Genomic DNA, 15,643 nt, shown 5'->3' on the forward strand with positions numbered 1-15,643 from the left:
TTCCTGGTCCAGCTCCCTGCAACGCCTGGTAAAAGCAACAGCAGATACCCCAGGTGTTTGGGTTCCCTACCACCCCCATCCCTGCACCTACTGAATGAGAGCTTGTTCTGTTGCACCAGCCAGGTCCTAACATCAGGCAGCACCCTGCAGCCATCCATCAAACAGCAGTCCAGGATCAAGTTCAAGCAGGTACGGGTGAGTTGGCCATGCCCAAATACAGAAATCCACCAATAAGGATACAAATCCATGGGCAGTGGCTGGAGGCCAGCCTGTCAGGTCATGGCCAGGGCCCTGAAGGGAATGAACTGAGGGCTTGAGGAGACTCAGATGGATGGAGGAGATACAGGAATAGAAATCAGGTGTGCATTTTGAATTATGTATTTTGCTGATCAGAAAGTACACAACACAGAAGAGGCATGGAGAGTTCAAGGAGATGGCATGACCCAGGCTGTGAGCATCACCTGCCCTCATCATTGGCTCCCAGAACTGGCACTGGCTACTGGCATGGGGTAGCCAAGGTGGCACAGGGGGAGGCTACACATGCAGCCAGGACCTGAACTTCTAAGTGGGAAGTCCAGCTGCTGCTGCCTCCGAATGCCCGCCCTATTATGCTGGAGGCCAATTCTAAGGTCCTTAACCAGGACATATTCTCTGAGGGTACCAACCAGCCATGTGATAGCAAGCCAAGTACACACAAAGACCTGCTTCAGGACAGACATTCCACAGAGGAGGCTGCCTTTCCCCTCTGCGGGGCCTCGGCTCGCTGCAGGATGACAGACAGACGGCCTCGTCTATGTGCCTGGAATCTCCCACAGCACAGAGTTCAACCAAAGGAACCATGTCTCCATGACAGAGGTGGCTAACAGCTCTGTCGCTGTGATGGGCCACATCATAGATCACTTCATGCAGAAGCTGCCAGTGTCCCAGCCGCTGGAGTGACTGCTTGAAGAGCAGGGGCCTGGCCTGACCTGGGGCCATTTGAAGCCATAGACTCACATGGGATGCTGTCCTTCAGGATGTGGTCCTTGCAGTAAACCAGAGACCCTGACACAGTGCTCTGAGCAACATGTGGGTCCAGGAGGAAGAAGCAAGAGGAGCACTCATCACGTCACTCCCAAGGATTCGCAGGGGAGCTCATCCTTCCGGACACGGGGCTCTGAGACCCCAGACGACACAGGGTCCTGTTGTGCTAAGGATTATGGCTGCTGCCAGGGCTCCTTGGTCTTCGATGTTAGCACGGCCCAGCAGGTGGGGGAGGAGTCCGTATGGCAGTAGCTGGAGCTGTTGTTACTCCACGAGGGACCCGTGGACACCTCTGCTCTCTGCCACTGTGGGTGGACCCAAGGCTGAGGCAGGAACATGGAACATGCCATGGGTTAGGGACAGGAGAAGAGACGGGGACCATGACTATGGCCATTGGGGACTTGAGAGCACAGGGACCTGTTGCCCAGCTGTGGCGGGTACCCCAGGAAGCACCCCAGGGAGTCAACTCTTAGTGCCAGTACTCAGGCAGGTGGGCTTGTTGGGGACAGCCAGGAAGATATGGGTGAGCAGAGATGGCTAACACGTGAAGTGCTTAGAGACAGGTAATAGCATTGCTGCAGTTAACATGCTCAGCACTGTGTTAGCATCTCGGCATTTACTTTTCAAGGCAACACCAGAAGGTTCACTTTTGTGGTGGAGCGACTTGTTCAACATAGCAAAAAGCTTTTCAACACAGGTCAGCCTCTTCCTGCAACCCCAGCAACATGTATAGGTTTTGGTTCAAGTCCCGGCTGCTCCACTTCTCATCAGCTCTGTTCGTCCATCTTGGAAGGTAGTAGAAGATGCCATGGGTGTTTGGGTCCTTACCACCCACAGATGGAATTCCAGGCTTCTGGTTCAGCCTGGTCCAGCCCAGGTTGTTATGGCCATTTGAGTAAACCAGTGGATGGAAGATTCTCTCTCTTTTTCTCCATCTCTCTCTGTAACTCTGTCTTCCAAATAAATAAATCTTCAAAAATAAGTACACAGATCCAGGGCTACCCAAATCCAAGGCCAGTGACACCAATTCCCAGCCCGTCATTGTGTACACTCCAGAAGGCGGCTGACTGGCTCTCACCCTGGAGGAGTATGCCAGTGGAGGTCTCTTCCTCCTTGGTTTCGCTTTTGCCCTCTGGTCTCCAAGACTCAGTCACAAAGGCGCCACCTCCAGGAAGCCCCCCTGCCTGCTGCCATCCTCCTCTGAGTCTTCAGAACTTCTGTTCCTTGTCTAGAGCTCTTAGCACATCACACTTCACACTACGGTCACTTTGGTTGTGACTGGCCTAAACTCAGGACTGGACACACATAGCAGGTCTCACTCTTGACTCGCCCACCCTCTTGCTCATGCAATCCTTTTTTTTTTTTTTTTTTTTTTTTTACAGAAAGGATGTTGAAAGCTCAAGCTGGGGAGTTGCGCCTGGGTTCAGATCTTGGCATCACCATTTTGACAGTGGTATAGCTGAGTTATTTTCCTCTCTGAACTTCTGTTTTCTATAAAATGGTAACAATAACAACACCTTTTGGGGCTGGCTTGATGGCTCAACTAGCTAATCCTTCACCTGCTAGTGCTGGCATCCCATGTGGGTGCCGGTTCATGTCCTGGCTGCTCCACTTCCCTTCCAGATCTTTGCTTATGGCCTGGGAAAGCAGAGAATGGCCTAAAGCCTGGGGACCTTGTATCCTTGTGGGAGACATGGAGGAAGCTCCTGGCTTTGGACTGGCTCAACTCTGACCATTGTGGCCATTTGGGAAGTGAAGCAATGGATGGAAGATCTTTCTTTGCATTTCCTTCTTTCTGTAAATCTGTCTTTCCAAAACAAAACAAACAAAACCACAACAGTATCTCCTGCCCCATATCAGGATTAAATAAAAAAAAAAAAATAGAAAGGGATAAGACACATGGTAAGTGTTAAACAAACGTTAGCAGGTCACAGCTCTAGGTCCCTCATTCATTGGCTTAGGAAAAAAAGACTGGTCATGGTCCTTGCCCTCCAGAGGCCAAGAGAAGGCACACATAAGCCCACTTGGCTGTGTCCTCCGGGGACACCCTGTGTCAGGAGTGGCCTGCCCAGCTCTCGCCTGGCATGGGGGATTGTGAGGGCTGAAGTGAGACAGTCACAGGGAACTGGAAATCGCACCGCTGGCGCCTGCCCTGCCACCTGAAGACAGTGGTGAGCAGACAGCCTTGGGTTTGCAGTTGGAGCCTGGGGTTCAAGTTCCGAGTGTACCCCTATTCCAGCTCTGTGATCTCAGCCAAAGGAATTTCTTCTCCACGTGTTCAGCACTAAACAGCCTCACTAATTCAACCCCTTGTGAGACACTGACACCAGAGCAGATTAGGCAGTGGGGGGTCTAACCTTCGGGGTGTCCGGCTGGCAGGCGACAGCCTGTGAAGTGACCAGCACGTGCTCCCAGGGACCTCCCAGCGGTATTTGCATTTTTATAGGATCACCCTGTGTGGTCCTGGGCATGAATCTGGACTTTCTGAACTCCTGTTTGTTTTGGTGATTCACTTTTTAGGCATTCCCTAAAATTCTGTGCTGGTGTGAGGCACCTCACCTGCCTCTTCCTTGTCCCAGGACAGGCCCCCTTGACACCCCGGAACTTGGGAGGGAGGAAGGAAGAGGGTTTCTGAACGGGTTCCGGCAGAGGCATGGGATCGCCACAGAGAAATAAGGGGAAAGTGACTTTCAAGCAGAGGAAACAGCGCATGGTGGTTCTCAACCAGGGGTGAGTTGTGTGTTGGGGCGGGGCATGGGTGGAGGCCCCGGCAATAGAGCTGCTTCTGATTAGGGGAGTGCTAGTGGCCATCAGGGTGGCAGGTGGAGGCCAGGGATGCCGCGAGACACCCTACAAGGCACTGGACAGCGCCTTCTGTGCTAGACAAATAAGGCGGGGACACCACGGCACACAAGGCTGCCTGGTATTGACCTCGTGACTGCCCCAAGCCTCAGTTTGCACATCTAAGAAATGGGACTGGAGAGTTGCTGGGAGGAGGTAATAGCAGTACCAACATGAGCACAGCAGGTGCCAAGGATGGTGTCCTGCCCTCCTCAACTCTTTGGAAGCTCCGGCAACTTTAGAGCACACAGTTCTCAAGTGAGACTAGTGAGCCCAGCTACCGAGGGAAACCAGGACGGAGCCAAGAGCGCGCTTTGTTCCTCCCGACTTTTCTTACAGGGAAAACCATGAATCTTATCTCTCAACAAACGCGATCTTGTTTGGAGAGAATCAGCTTATGTGCCGGCTTACCGCTGGCCTGAGTTCTCACAGAGAGTGGATTTTTATGACCGAGTTGTAAACCTTTGCAAAAATCGTTTTTACGCTAAAAACGCTGACAGATCTTTAACTACTGGAGCTGCTAAATTAAGCATGAGGGATGGGGCAGGGGACATGCAAAAGAAAAAAAAAAAAAAACCAAAGAGCTTGGCAAGAGTTCGTGGAGGTAAAATAATGTTCATTAAAAATAGAAAAACAAACATGCAGAAAAAAAAGCTTTTGTGTTCAACTTCACACTCGTACATCATAATGTTCCAGTAAAAGGCCATTTCCCCCTGAGATAATAAAAGAATTGAATTTTTCCTTATCGGTCATCTATTTTTCTAGCCAAAGCTATTACTCCCGCTCTGGGGTTGCTAGGCAACAAGAAATATTAATAGCAGCTTTTATTAGCTTAGCTTTCGCAGCCGAGCACCAGAATGAGAAAATGGGAAGCACAAATGTGTTACATAAATCTTTCAACCTTTCAGAGCTGGTGTTAGTCTCTGTTTTCATAATGATTTATTGAAGTGATGGTTCATTTATGAGAAAAAGAAGTGTAGGGTGAGAAAACGGAGCAGTCCCCTGCAGGAGTGTTTGAAAATAAATAATTATAGCAGGGGAGCAAAAGCTGTTTAAAGACATTTTTCTGAGTTTTAGAAAATGCAAAAAGACATATTTCTCGTGCTTAGTGCCTTTGAAAAGTCAGGGGGAGGGCAGGTTTTCTGGGGACGGCGGTGCATACAAGGAAACCTCAAACCAGTTAGCCAGCTTTAGGGAGATTGGTGCCCCCACCAGCCACTGCCAAAGGGAAGTAAGATGAAAACATGGTGCCCCCTGCTTTCCTGAAGATGGATTCTTCCCTGTCACACACCGAAGCAGGTATGTCTCCAGCCCTTGTTTCCTGGTCACTTTGTGTTTGTGTTTAAGCTCTGAGCCCAAGTCCCTGTGCAAACGGCATGCTCTCTCCAGCCTGCACTGACTGGGTCCTCCCCTGACCCCAGTCACCTGGTCTGGGACTCTACTTTTCCGACCTTTTCCTTCCCTCCCTCGTGGACTCTGTCTCCCGTGAGCTGGCCAGGCCAATCCTGTAAAGCCTGCACCCACAGGTCAAACTCCACCGATAAAAGGAATAAACTGATAACCAGAGTAGCATTTGCTGGTAGAATGCTGACCACGTGGCACTCTGAAGCACCCCAAATCCACAGGGGATGAATCACAGGACCTCCATCACACAGGTGAAGACCCTAAGGCCAGAAAGGAGCATTCGTTGCTCTGGGTCACAGGATAGGCTGGGGGGCACCCAATGGAGGGGCTAGGTCTGACAACCGAACCTGTGCCCTAATCACTGCTTGATACTATTTGTCAAGACAACAATACACACACACAACAACACACACACGGTGAGTACAGACATGCCCTCCCTGTACTCTCCTTCTGCACTCCTGGCTTCTGGGTATGGCCCTGGGAGGTCGTAAACATGACCTGGCGAAAGTTTTAAAAGCACTTGTGACTTCCAGGAATGTGAGCAGGCTCAGGCCAAGGCTTGATGACAGAGCAACGGCCGAGGCGTTCCTGTCGGTCCCGGAGGATGCTGCTGAGCCAACTGCTGAGGCCTGAAGGAGGCCCTTGCAGGGCACGCTGCCCCAGGCCAGTGCCAGTCAAGCTGGCCCAGGTGGAAGTGAACATCTCGGCATCACAAGCAACGCCTGCGTTCACCGCGTGAAGTCACCAGGGGACTGTCACTTTTGGATCATGACAGCCACAGTTATCTGGCACAACCATCAAGGAACAACAACAAAATACTTGGCCTTAAATAACCACAAAATGAACAGGTTGACTTTGGGGCTGGAAGAAGCCTTCTGGGAGGAGAACGGGGGAGGGGAGAAAGAGAGCAGACAGGGAAGGGGCCAGCAGGAGGCAGTGTGTGCATACCTAGGCCCTGTCCCGCTCAGGCTCAGGGTCTGCCCAGGCTCCAGTGTGCACCCCAGGTTTTCAGTTCAGCCTCCAGGTTCCAGGCCCTAGCCCAGGAGCTCATGCTCTACTGTGAATCGGTGCCTAAGCAAGGCGTTTAAGTGGTAACCAAGCCACTGCCCAGCCGTCTCTCCACAACACTGGCCTGGAAAGGTCCTTTGCTGGGGTGGTGTGGGGGGACACTGACTGCCCTCCTGGTGGTGCCTGCCTTTGTGTGTGCGTACGGATAAGGACCAGTCCCCACCCAGGATGCTCCGGGACAGTGACTTTGAGCATAACACCCGGGACCTTGCAGGTGCTTGGTCCACGGGGATTGGATTTGAGGCCCTGGCCCGTGGCACAATGATGGTCTCTGGATCCTCAGACCCAAGTCCTCAGCCAGGATTTTGTACCTGACCATGCATTTGTTCCCACTATCCTATGTGCGAGTTCACCACAGCTAGAACCCGGCTCCGTGTCTCACAGATGAGTCGACTGAGGCTAGGAGAGAACTGACAACTCTAAGTTGAAGTCCCCGAGAAAGCAAAGAGAACTCAAAGTTACACACACTTTGAATAACTCTCCCGCCCTGTGCTGAACGTGTCCCTCGCTGGACTCCACAGCTCCAGTGGCCTCCCCCGTCACTTAGCTTAGGAAGACCCCATATTTTCCAGCCCACTCCTCCACCCACACCCCAGAACTCCCAGCCAGGGTGAGGTGACTTTCACCAGCACTCACTGCCTTGAGAGCTCAGCCTTCACTCCCTTATGGCTCCCACAGATTTGCTGATCTCACAAAAAGTATGGCCCACCAAAAAAGGCCTGGAAATGTCAGGCTGGGTCCCACTCAGGATCACGCCACCCGTGGGGAAGCAGGGCTGTGAGCTTCCCTTGCCTCCCAAGGACGACTCCAAAATAAATGATTGCAGACTTAACAGAAGCTGCTTAATCAATTCCACTCTCCGAGTTTCTTTGGGTATTTTAGAAACTGATTTATACATACAATATCTCTCTCAAAATGAGACAATCAACACAGGATAAAATTATTGAGTTATGAAAATAGGGGTCAGATGGAGGTGCAGTGCTTTAAATTAAACTGGCAAAATATATCTTTCATACTAAATTGACTCTTTTTGTCTTGGAAATGAATGTTTAATCAGTTAAGACGCAGAAGTCGAGAAAGAGAGAAGCCTTGAGCATATTTAATTTTGTACAAAAAAGGGGGGAGGGGCCACTGTCATTCTGGACACGATTCCTGCTAGTGGAATTCCTTAAGCAGAGGGGATGACTCTCACCCCTCCTCTGATGGGGCTGGGGACAACAAGGCCTCAGTGGCCAATAACATCAGAGCCCAGGGAGGCTGGGCTTTCAATGAGATGTAGCCGACAGCAAACACGCATACTCCCTCCAACTATGCTTCTGCAGATGGGAACAAACTGTTGTGCAAATGGGGAACTTTAGTGTAAGAAGTCCTGGGGAGCAGGGAGGGCCCCAAGGGGCTCCCGTACTTTAACATTCTCCAAAAGCATGGACAGGAGCAAGGGAGGGTGGGTTGGATGGCAGGGGACTGGGCTGGGTTTGAAGCCTGGAGCTGCTGCGTGGGCACTCATTCTTGCCACAGGTCACATACCACGGCCCTTTCCCGAGTCAGGGGCCTCTCCCCGCTGCACGCACCCTGCAGGGCTTTTGCTGTGTGTCTGTAAATGAGCTTTCCCTGCATCCTCAAGGGGAGACCTTCAAGGGCATCTCATAGGGTTTGAGCCCAGAGCAGTGCCTGGAACCCAGAAGGCACCTGCCAAAAGCTGTTGCACAGCTGGAGATCACTGCTATGGGTGAGACCCCTTCAAAGGCATGGGGTCCTTGGGATCCGACAAATTTACACTGGGCAAAAGGATCTGTGCAGATGTGAAAATTTTGATTAAGGGTCTTGGGATGGGGGAGGTAGATCTGGGAGGTAGATCCCTAAATGTTTCAAGTGTTTATAAGAGTGGCACAGTGAGCATCCAGTGGTGGAGGAGAAGGCCATGTGTAGATGGAGGCAGAGATGGGCCTGAGGCAGCCACAAGCCCGAGAAGGCAGCGCCCTCCAGAGGCTGGGAGAGGCAAGTGCGCCATCCTGGTTCCCAGACTGCCCCCCAGGGCATACAGGCCAAGGACTTCCAGAGGTTGGGGGAAAGATGGGTCTGTGGTTTCAGCTGTGGAGTTTGGGGTTATTTGGTGGAGTGATCCCAGGAAGCTAATGCAGCCTTCTGCCTCCCTGGGCCACCAGGACTCGATGAAGCAGTACTTGCCACCCAGGTGAGAGTGCACCTGCCAAGCTTGCTATGCGTACTGCACATGTGGCAGCAGTTCCAGCCTGGCTCCCTTCGCCCTGTGGGACAGATGATCTGAGACTTGGCCTGCAAGGCCCCTTGTCCTCTTTGCCAGAGTCCTTGTGTGTGTGTGTGTGTGTATGGGGTCTTATCTCACTTTCCCAATTGGCCTGGAGCCTCCTTTGGCCAACAGGGTTTGGCTTATCTTTCATTGCATGATAAGGACACTAAAACTCAGTGAACATCTGCACAGTCAGACTACTGGAAGAACGAAGGCCATCTGAGCTTGTGAAGCATCTTCAATATGGACTAGTGATAGAGGAATTTGGGAAACACTTCCTTTGCCTCTTTGGACAGTGCTCAAGAGCAGCACATCCAGGGAGGGTGGCTAGGGGTCCTTTCTGAGAAGCAGATAACATACACGGTCATTGTTCAGCAAATGGACTACCAATGCACCTGAGACAAATGGAGGTTTGGTCCTTGGGGGTAAATGAGACTGAAGGGAAAGCCATTAGCCTTGGATTATGGTGGGAATTCCTTTATCACCACTAATAATACAGTAAATCTGCAACAACTGCCTACTCAGGCTACATGCACAGCTCCAGACACACTTTACCATGACCCATAGGTGGGCACTATTATGGTTCCAAGGCAAGGAATCCCAAGCTCTACAGTTGAGTCGGGCTTTGACTGGGTTCCAAGATCTGCTTCCTGCTGGACATAGTGTAGGTCCAGCAATGCCCAGTCCTGTTTCTGCCCTCCCCCAAGCCTGTCATGCCCTGACCCAAGCAACTACCTGCCAGAGATATCAGGGAAATGTTTGCTGCCAGCAGCCATCAACCCTGCTGTATGCAACTGGGTATGGGATGAGATTCTAAAGATACTGCTGGAATGCCTGGATCAAACCACATCTGAAACTTTTTGTGCATCTCCAAATATTTCAGTCTTTTCTGCTTAGTTTTTCTGCTTAGTTAAAAAGAGTCTGGTTTTTGTCCTATAAAAATGAAAGGAAGAGTCAGATTAGTTTATACTATTTACTGTGAAGGAAAAAAAAATCACTGTTGTTCAGGGAAACTGAATGCCTTTAAGGAGCTTCTGCTATCAGACACAAAACCTACCAGCTGACTTTCTATAATGGCTCAAAACAGGCAGCTGGGGGTGGATGTTTGGTGCAGTGGCTTAAGCCACCGCCTGGGATGCCTGCATCCCATACCAGGGTACTTGGTTTGAGTCCCTGCTACTCCCCAATCCAGCCTCCCATTAACGCACATTCTGGGAGGCAGGGATTGGGGGACAGTGAATTAAGCCACCACTTGTGATGCCTGTATGTCATATTGGAACCAGTTCAAGCCCTGGCTGCTCTGCTTCTGGTCTGGCACCGGGGTGCCCAAATACTTGGTTCCCTGCCCGCTATGTGGGAGACTCACACTGAGTCCCGGCTTCTGGCTGCAGCCTGGTTCAGCCCCTACTGTTACGGGCATTTCAGGAGGAAGCCATCTGGATGTGCTCATTCCTTCCCTCCCTCAACACCCTCTGCCCTTCAAGTAAAGTGAAAAACAAAGCAACAACCATGCAGTCATGCTACAAGAAAGAAATCTCTCCTTTGCCTGTTATTCAGGACACCACCGATCCAGGTTTTGCTGAGCTGTCACCTCCCACTTCCTCCCAAGTTGCTTTCCATCTGGAAGAAGGGTGCACCTGCCATTGCCAAGCATGGCCCGAGCAGCCTTGCTTCCTCCTTTGGTGCCATTGTTTCCCCAGCCTGGAAGGTCTTTTTTCTGTCTCTGACTGCCTGCTGAGTCTCCCCTGAGCCCACAAATTTCAACTCAGTAATTACCCTATCTTAGGAAATATAGACATTTAAAAATATACACGTATACAAATACATATTTAAAAATAAATAAAAATTGGGAGGACAGTTGGCCAGGCAGCTGATGAGTTGAGTTGAGACACTGAAGTCTCCTGGGGAAGTGCCTAGCTTCCATTCCCTCCTGTGACTCCTGACTCCAGCTTTCTGCCTGTGAAGAGCCTGTGAGGCAACAGTGTTGGCACAAGTAGCTGAGGTCCTGTCACACGTGTGGGGATTAGGACCAAACTCCCGGCACTTGGCTTTGGCACTTTGGCCTTGCAGACATGGGGGGAGTAAATTCATGGATGGTTCTCTCTGCCTCTACACCTCTCAAACTCACACAAAAATTGCTGTTAAAAATATATATGAGGGCCTGACAGAATGGCTTAATTGGCTAATCCTCTATCTCCAAGCAGCAGGGTCCCATTCTGGCGCTGGTTTGTACCCTGGCTGCTCATCTTCCCATCCAGCTTCCTGCTTGTGGCATGGGAAAGCAGTGGAAGTTGGCCTAAAGCCTTGGCCCTGTACCCACATAGGAGACCCAGAGGAAGAGCTCCTGCCTCCTGGCTCTGGATCGGCTCAGCTCCAGTCACTGCAACCATTTGGGGAGTGAACCAGCGGATAGAAGATCTTCTTCTCTGTCTCTCATTTTTTATGTAAATATGCCTTTCCAATAAGAATAAATAATTCTAAAAATATATGAGTCCATTTCTACAAAATGTGCAGCATAAGCTCTTATGTGGGGGCAGGGAGTATGTCAGTAGTTGCGTAGTGCTGGTGTTGCTGGGCTGGGCTGAGGGATGGCTGCAACTACAGATCTCATATGAATGGTGAATATTTTAACATCCAGGGTTTTGATGACTACACCACCCTGCAGATCTCCAAAGACCATGGAGTTGTCTTCTTCAAACAGGCAAATTGTATGGTATATAAACTAAATCTCAACATAGCCATTACAGTAAGGTGAAAATTAAAATGAACTTACATTGTTACAGATCAAACACAGGTAGGCTGAACATCCCTAAAATGAGAATTCAAAATCTTAAATGCTCCCCAAATCCAAAAGTTTTGGGATGCCACATAGCACAGGGCTGCATTTTGGATTTTCAAATGACAATGCCCAGCCAGTGATAAGTCTATTCAAATACCCCAAACCCAAAATACCCAAAAACTTGAAGCACTTCTGGTCCCAAGTGTATTTCAGATAGTGGATATTTGGCCTGCACCAAGATGGTTTTAAATTTTATTTACGTATTTTGCTTTATACATAAGGAGATGGAGAAAGGGGTCTTGTGTCCCCTGGTTCATTCCCCCAAATGTTTGCAATAGCCAGGGTTAGGACAGGTCAAAGCCAGGAGCCCAGAACTCAGTTTGGATCTCCCACAAGAGTAGTAGGGACCAAAATAACAAAAGTTATTATTAGTTTAACTTAAGATAAAATACTGCCAGGGTATGCATTTGTAGGAAGCTGGACCAAAAGCAGAGCATCCTGGGCCTGACATGGTAGACTAGTGGCTAAATCCTCACCTTGCATGCGCTAGAATCCCAAATGGTTGGAGTCCTGGCGACCCTGCTTCCCATCCAGATCCATGATTGTGGCCTGGGAAAGCAGTCAAGGACAGCCTAAAGCCTTGGGACCCTGCACCCATGTGGGAGACCAGGAAGAGCTCCTGGCTCCTGGCTTCAGCTCTGGCTGTTGTGGTCACTTGGGGAATGAACCAGCAGACAAAAGATTTTCCTCTCTGTCTCTCCTCCTTCTCTGTATATCTGACTTTACAATAAAAATAAATAAATAATTAAAAAAAAAAAAACAGCAGCCACGACTTGAACCTGGCACTTTGATATGGAATGCAAGTGCTCCAAGCCTTGACATAACCACATGCCTGTCCCTGCCAATGCTGGAGTGAGCAGTGTGATAACATTAAATCCCCCTGCCCCTGCCATCTGCTAGACTCCCATGAAAGCAACCAACTGAACCCTGACCTGCACAGGTAGAGGGACCCCAGTTAGGCACCTGCATGCCTGCTTCCCTCAAAGCCCCCCTTTCATACCATAACTGGCAGACACCAGAGCAGGTAACACTCACCGTAGGCAGCTGGCCTGAGAGCAGGTGGCTGTCCTGGGCCAGCATGTTGGACACCATGATGGCTGGGAGGTCCATGGCCTGGTACGAGTAGGCAGGGAGCAGACCGTTGGGAGCGAGGCCGTGGCACAGTGAGTGGTAGCTGGCTTCATGGTCCCCCAAGTGCAGCAGAGGTGGCTCGGGGAGGTTCGGAGGTGTTATCGGGGGGATCTCATAGTCTTCATTGCTCTCGCTCTGGCTGGTATAGGTCTAGAACATCAAAGGGCACGTGGGGGTCAGTGTCTTGCAGCTGCAAAACACACTCAGCAGTACCTGCAGTAATACCAATAGCATCCCCTCAGCCAAAGAGAGAAGGTGCCTGACCTGGCTGCAAGGGAGAGCATCAAGGTGGCCCCCTGACTCAGTCAGACTCCAGTCCCCACCCCCAAACAGATGCTCCTTCCTCCTGTGGAGTCAGCATCGCCTTCTGTCACTGGTTCCTTCCCGTCTTCCCACCAGACCTGGCCTCCACAGCAATCCATCTTTTCACATCCATCCATTTTATAGATGGGGACTCAGATTCCAGCAGCAAAGTGGCCCATCCAGGGACAGGAGAAGAATCGGGAATGGAGCAGAAGTGTGGTACTCCTCAGAGGGCAGTTGGGTGCTTTTCTCTCGTGTTGCTCACACTCAGGCCCACGGGGCCTCTCGGGACCTGTCTCTTCGGGTAAATGTGGTGGCATCACTGCAGGAACCCAGCTTCCTGGCGCCTCCTTTTCCAGTCCATATTCAGTCACTTGTTCCTGCCCCACGGAACATACAGGAGCCTCCAGGATGATACTGGGGTCACACCCCGCCTCTTGCCTCCTTTCAAATGGCTCCACTTCGCACCAGAAAGTCTGACTCTCGCTGTGGGTACCTTCAAGTGCTCTTCATAACAGAATTCCTAGCTTGACAAATTGTGCATGGATGTTAAGGTTGATCAAATCATTTTTTGCCTGTACCTTTTGGGAGGTCAAATAGCTTTTCTCATTTTTAAATATTTTATTTACTTGTTTTCCTATCTATTTGAAAGATACATACATCTCTCTTTGTATACACACACACACTGCTACATCTGTCCTACCCAACACACTATAGGTCACTCAGGCTCCTGCTGTTTGTATCTGACCACTCCACACCCCCCTCTCCCCTCAGCACCCAGAATGGCTGCTGTCACATGACAGGTGCTCAGAAAAGGCCAAACAACTGTCCAAGTCCCCTCCTTGCAGCCACAAAAACAAAGCTTCAACCCACTGGAGCCAGCCCAATAGAGCAGACGCTTTTTCAAAACTAAGCATATGCTGTAGGAAAATATTGGGATAACACAATTATGATAATTCATGCCAAGAGGCAATTAACACACTTAAAAATAGCTAAGCCCTCAAACACACATGTGTCTCTTCAGATGCAATCAAATCTGACATGCCTGACACCTGGACACAGACCAACCAATCTCTAAGCCTGGTGCATCCACATGCACTCTCCATCCCACCTGCGGATGCTCTGCAAAGCAGCAGCTCTCACCTCCCTTTGGAGGACGAGGTTGGTGGAGCTTAGGGAGCAGAAATCAAAGCCGTCTAGCCTCGGCCCCAGGACTTGGGATTGGAGCCCCAGCAAGTTCTCAGGCTAGCTCAGGTGCCTCTTGAAGATTCCTATCTCAGATGTCCCCTAAGTGGGAGACTGACTACTCAGGGGTACCTCATGGGCTCTCATGAAAATAAAGAGGCACCATTTTGGGAAAGCTGTGGGAGTCAAAACAACAGTAAAACCATCCAAGAAATCTACAAAGAGAGGTCTCCTCCTTTCAACCCTTCCTCTCTCAAACTTGCCCTCCCACGGCATTCTCCTTCCACCAACACTGTGTGAGAAGCTCACACTGACCTACCCTCTATGTAAACCCAGCGGCCAATGCTCAGTCTTCACGTGGCCGTGTGACTTGTCCTTTTCAGGAATTTGATGTCCCTGGACTGCCCCCTCCTTGGGAACAAACTTCACTTGGCTCCTGGACCTCTGACACCAGAACTTAGACTTTACTCCCTTGGTGCTTCTGTTTGGACTTGGGGCTTCAAATACCATCCAATGCTGCTGACCCTCCAGTTCCTAGCTCCAGCCCCAGCATGCTCTGAAGTACAGATCTGTATGGTCCACTGTGATTACCGCCTCTGCCTGGATTTTAGCTGGCATCTCACACCATGTCATGTTCAGAAGACAGCTGCCCATCCCACCAGCTTGCCCATCAGCAAACACTCCCTTCTCAGTCTTCTCCACTGAGCTAATGGCAACCCCACCTTCCAGCTGCTCAGGCCAAAATCCAAGGGCTCTGACTCCTCCCACCAAATCTTTCAGGAAACTTCCTGGGCCCCACCTTCAGAATGAACCCAGGAAGGGTTCACCATGTTCCAGGTCATCACCTAGCCTTGATGATGGCAGTGGTCTCCTGCTTGCCTGCTCCGCCTCCACCCTCACTAAGGTTACTCTTCACGCAGGGGCCTGAGTTATCAGATCCACCCAAAGATCTCCCCACTCAGGGCAAGAACAGGTTCTTCCAAGGGTCTCACACACCATACTGCCTGATCTGGTCTCACTCCCACCTCTGTCCCTCAGTCCTCTGACAGCATCTCCTACCACCCTCCTTAGAAGTCACTGCCACCAGACCAGCCATTCATCTGCCTTGGAGCCTTTTCACTGGCTGGTCCGTCTCTCTAGAACATTCTTCTTTTGAATACCCACACAATTCTCTTCTTTGTCTTCTTGAGTTTCTACTCCAACACTCCCTTCTCAAGGAGGTCATGCTCTCAAAAACAAATGCTCACCACCTTCTGACGTAGCATCTATTCTGCTTCCTGATGGTGTGTGTTCTGTATTAACGCTGCATCCATGCCCTTATTTGTGCCTATTGTCTGTGACCTCCCAGACCCCACTAGGACACCAGTTCCATGAGGCTGGGAGATTTTCATCTGTTTGGTTCCCTGCTGCAGCCCCAGGGCTGGGAAGAGTGTCTAGCATGTGTTGAGTGCAGCAAAGTATTTGCTATATGAATCAGCAAACGAACAACTCACTGAATACCAAAGAAACAGGGACAAGGAAAGAAATGGCCTGGGGAGGTTGAGGAGTAGGGCGATCCACCCCCTCCCAGGAATTCCGGA

At 50.5% G+C, this 15,643-nt stretch overlaps 1 protein-coding gene across 3 annotated transcripts in view; it reads right to left on the reverse strand.

Moving 5' to 3' along the window:
- Positions 1-15,643, reverse strand: part of TOX2 (TOX high mobility group box family member 2) — a 105,592-nt gene that overhangs the window by 20,849 nt on the left and 69,100 nt on the right. For all 3 annotated transcript variants that reach the window (XM_040981447.1, XM_040981446.1, XM_040981445.1), the window contains exon 3: positions 12,480-12,725. In XM_040981447.1, the coding sequence (XP_040837381.1) occupies positions 12,480-12,725 (246 nt within the window). The remainder of the gene's footprint in view (positions 1-12,479; positions 12,726-15,643) is intronic.

Source organism: Ochotona curzoniae, unplaced genomic scaffold (assembly GCF_017591425.1).
Source record: "Ochotona curzoniae isolate NIBS_2020 unplaced genomic scaffold, NIBS_Ocur_1.0 contig_3520, whole genome shotgun sequence".
Lineage (NCBI taxonomy): Eukaryota > Metazoa > Chordata > Mammalia > Lagomorpha > Ochotonidae > Ochotona > Ochotona curzoniae.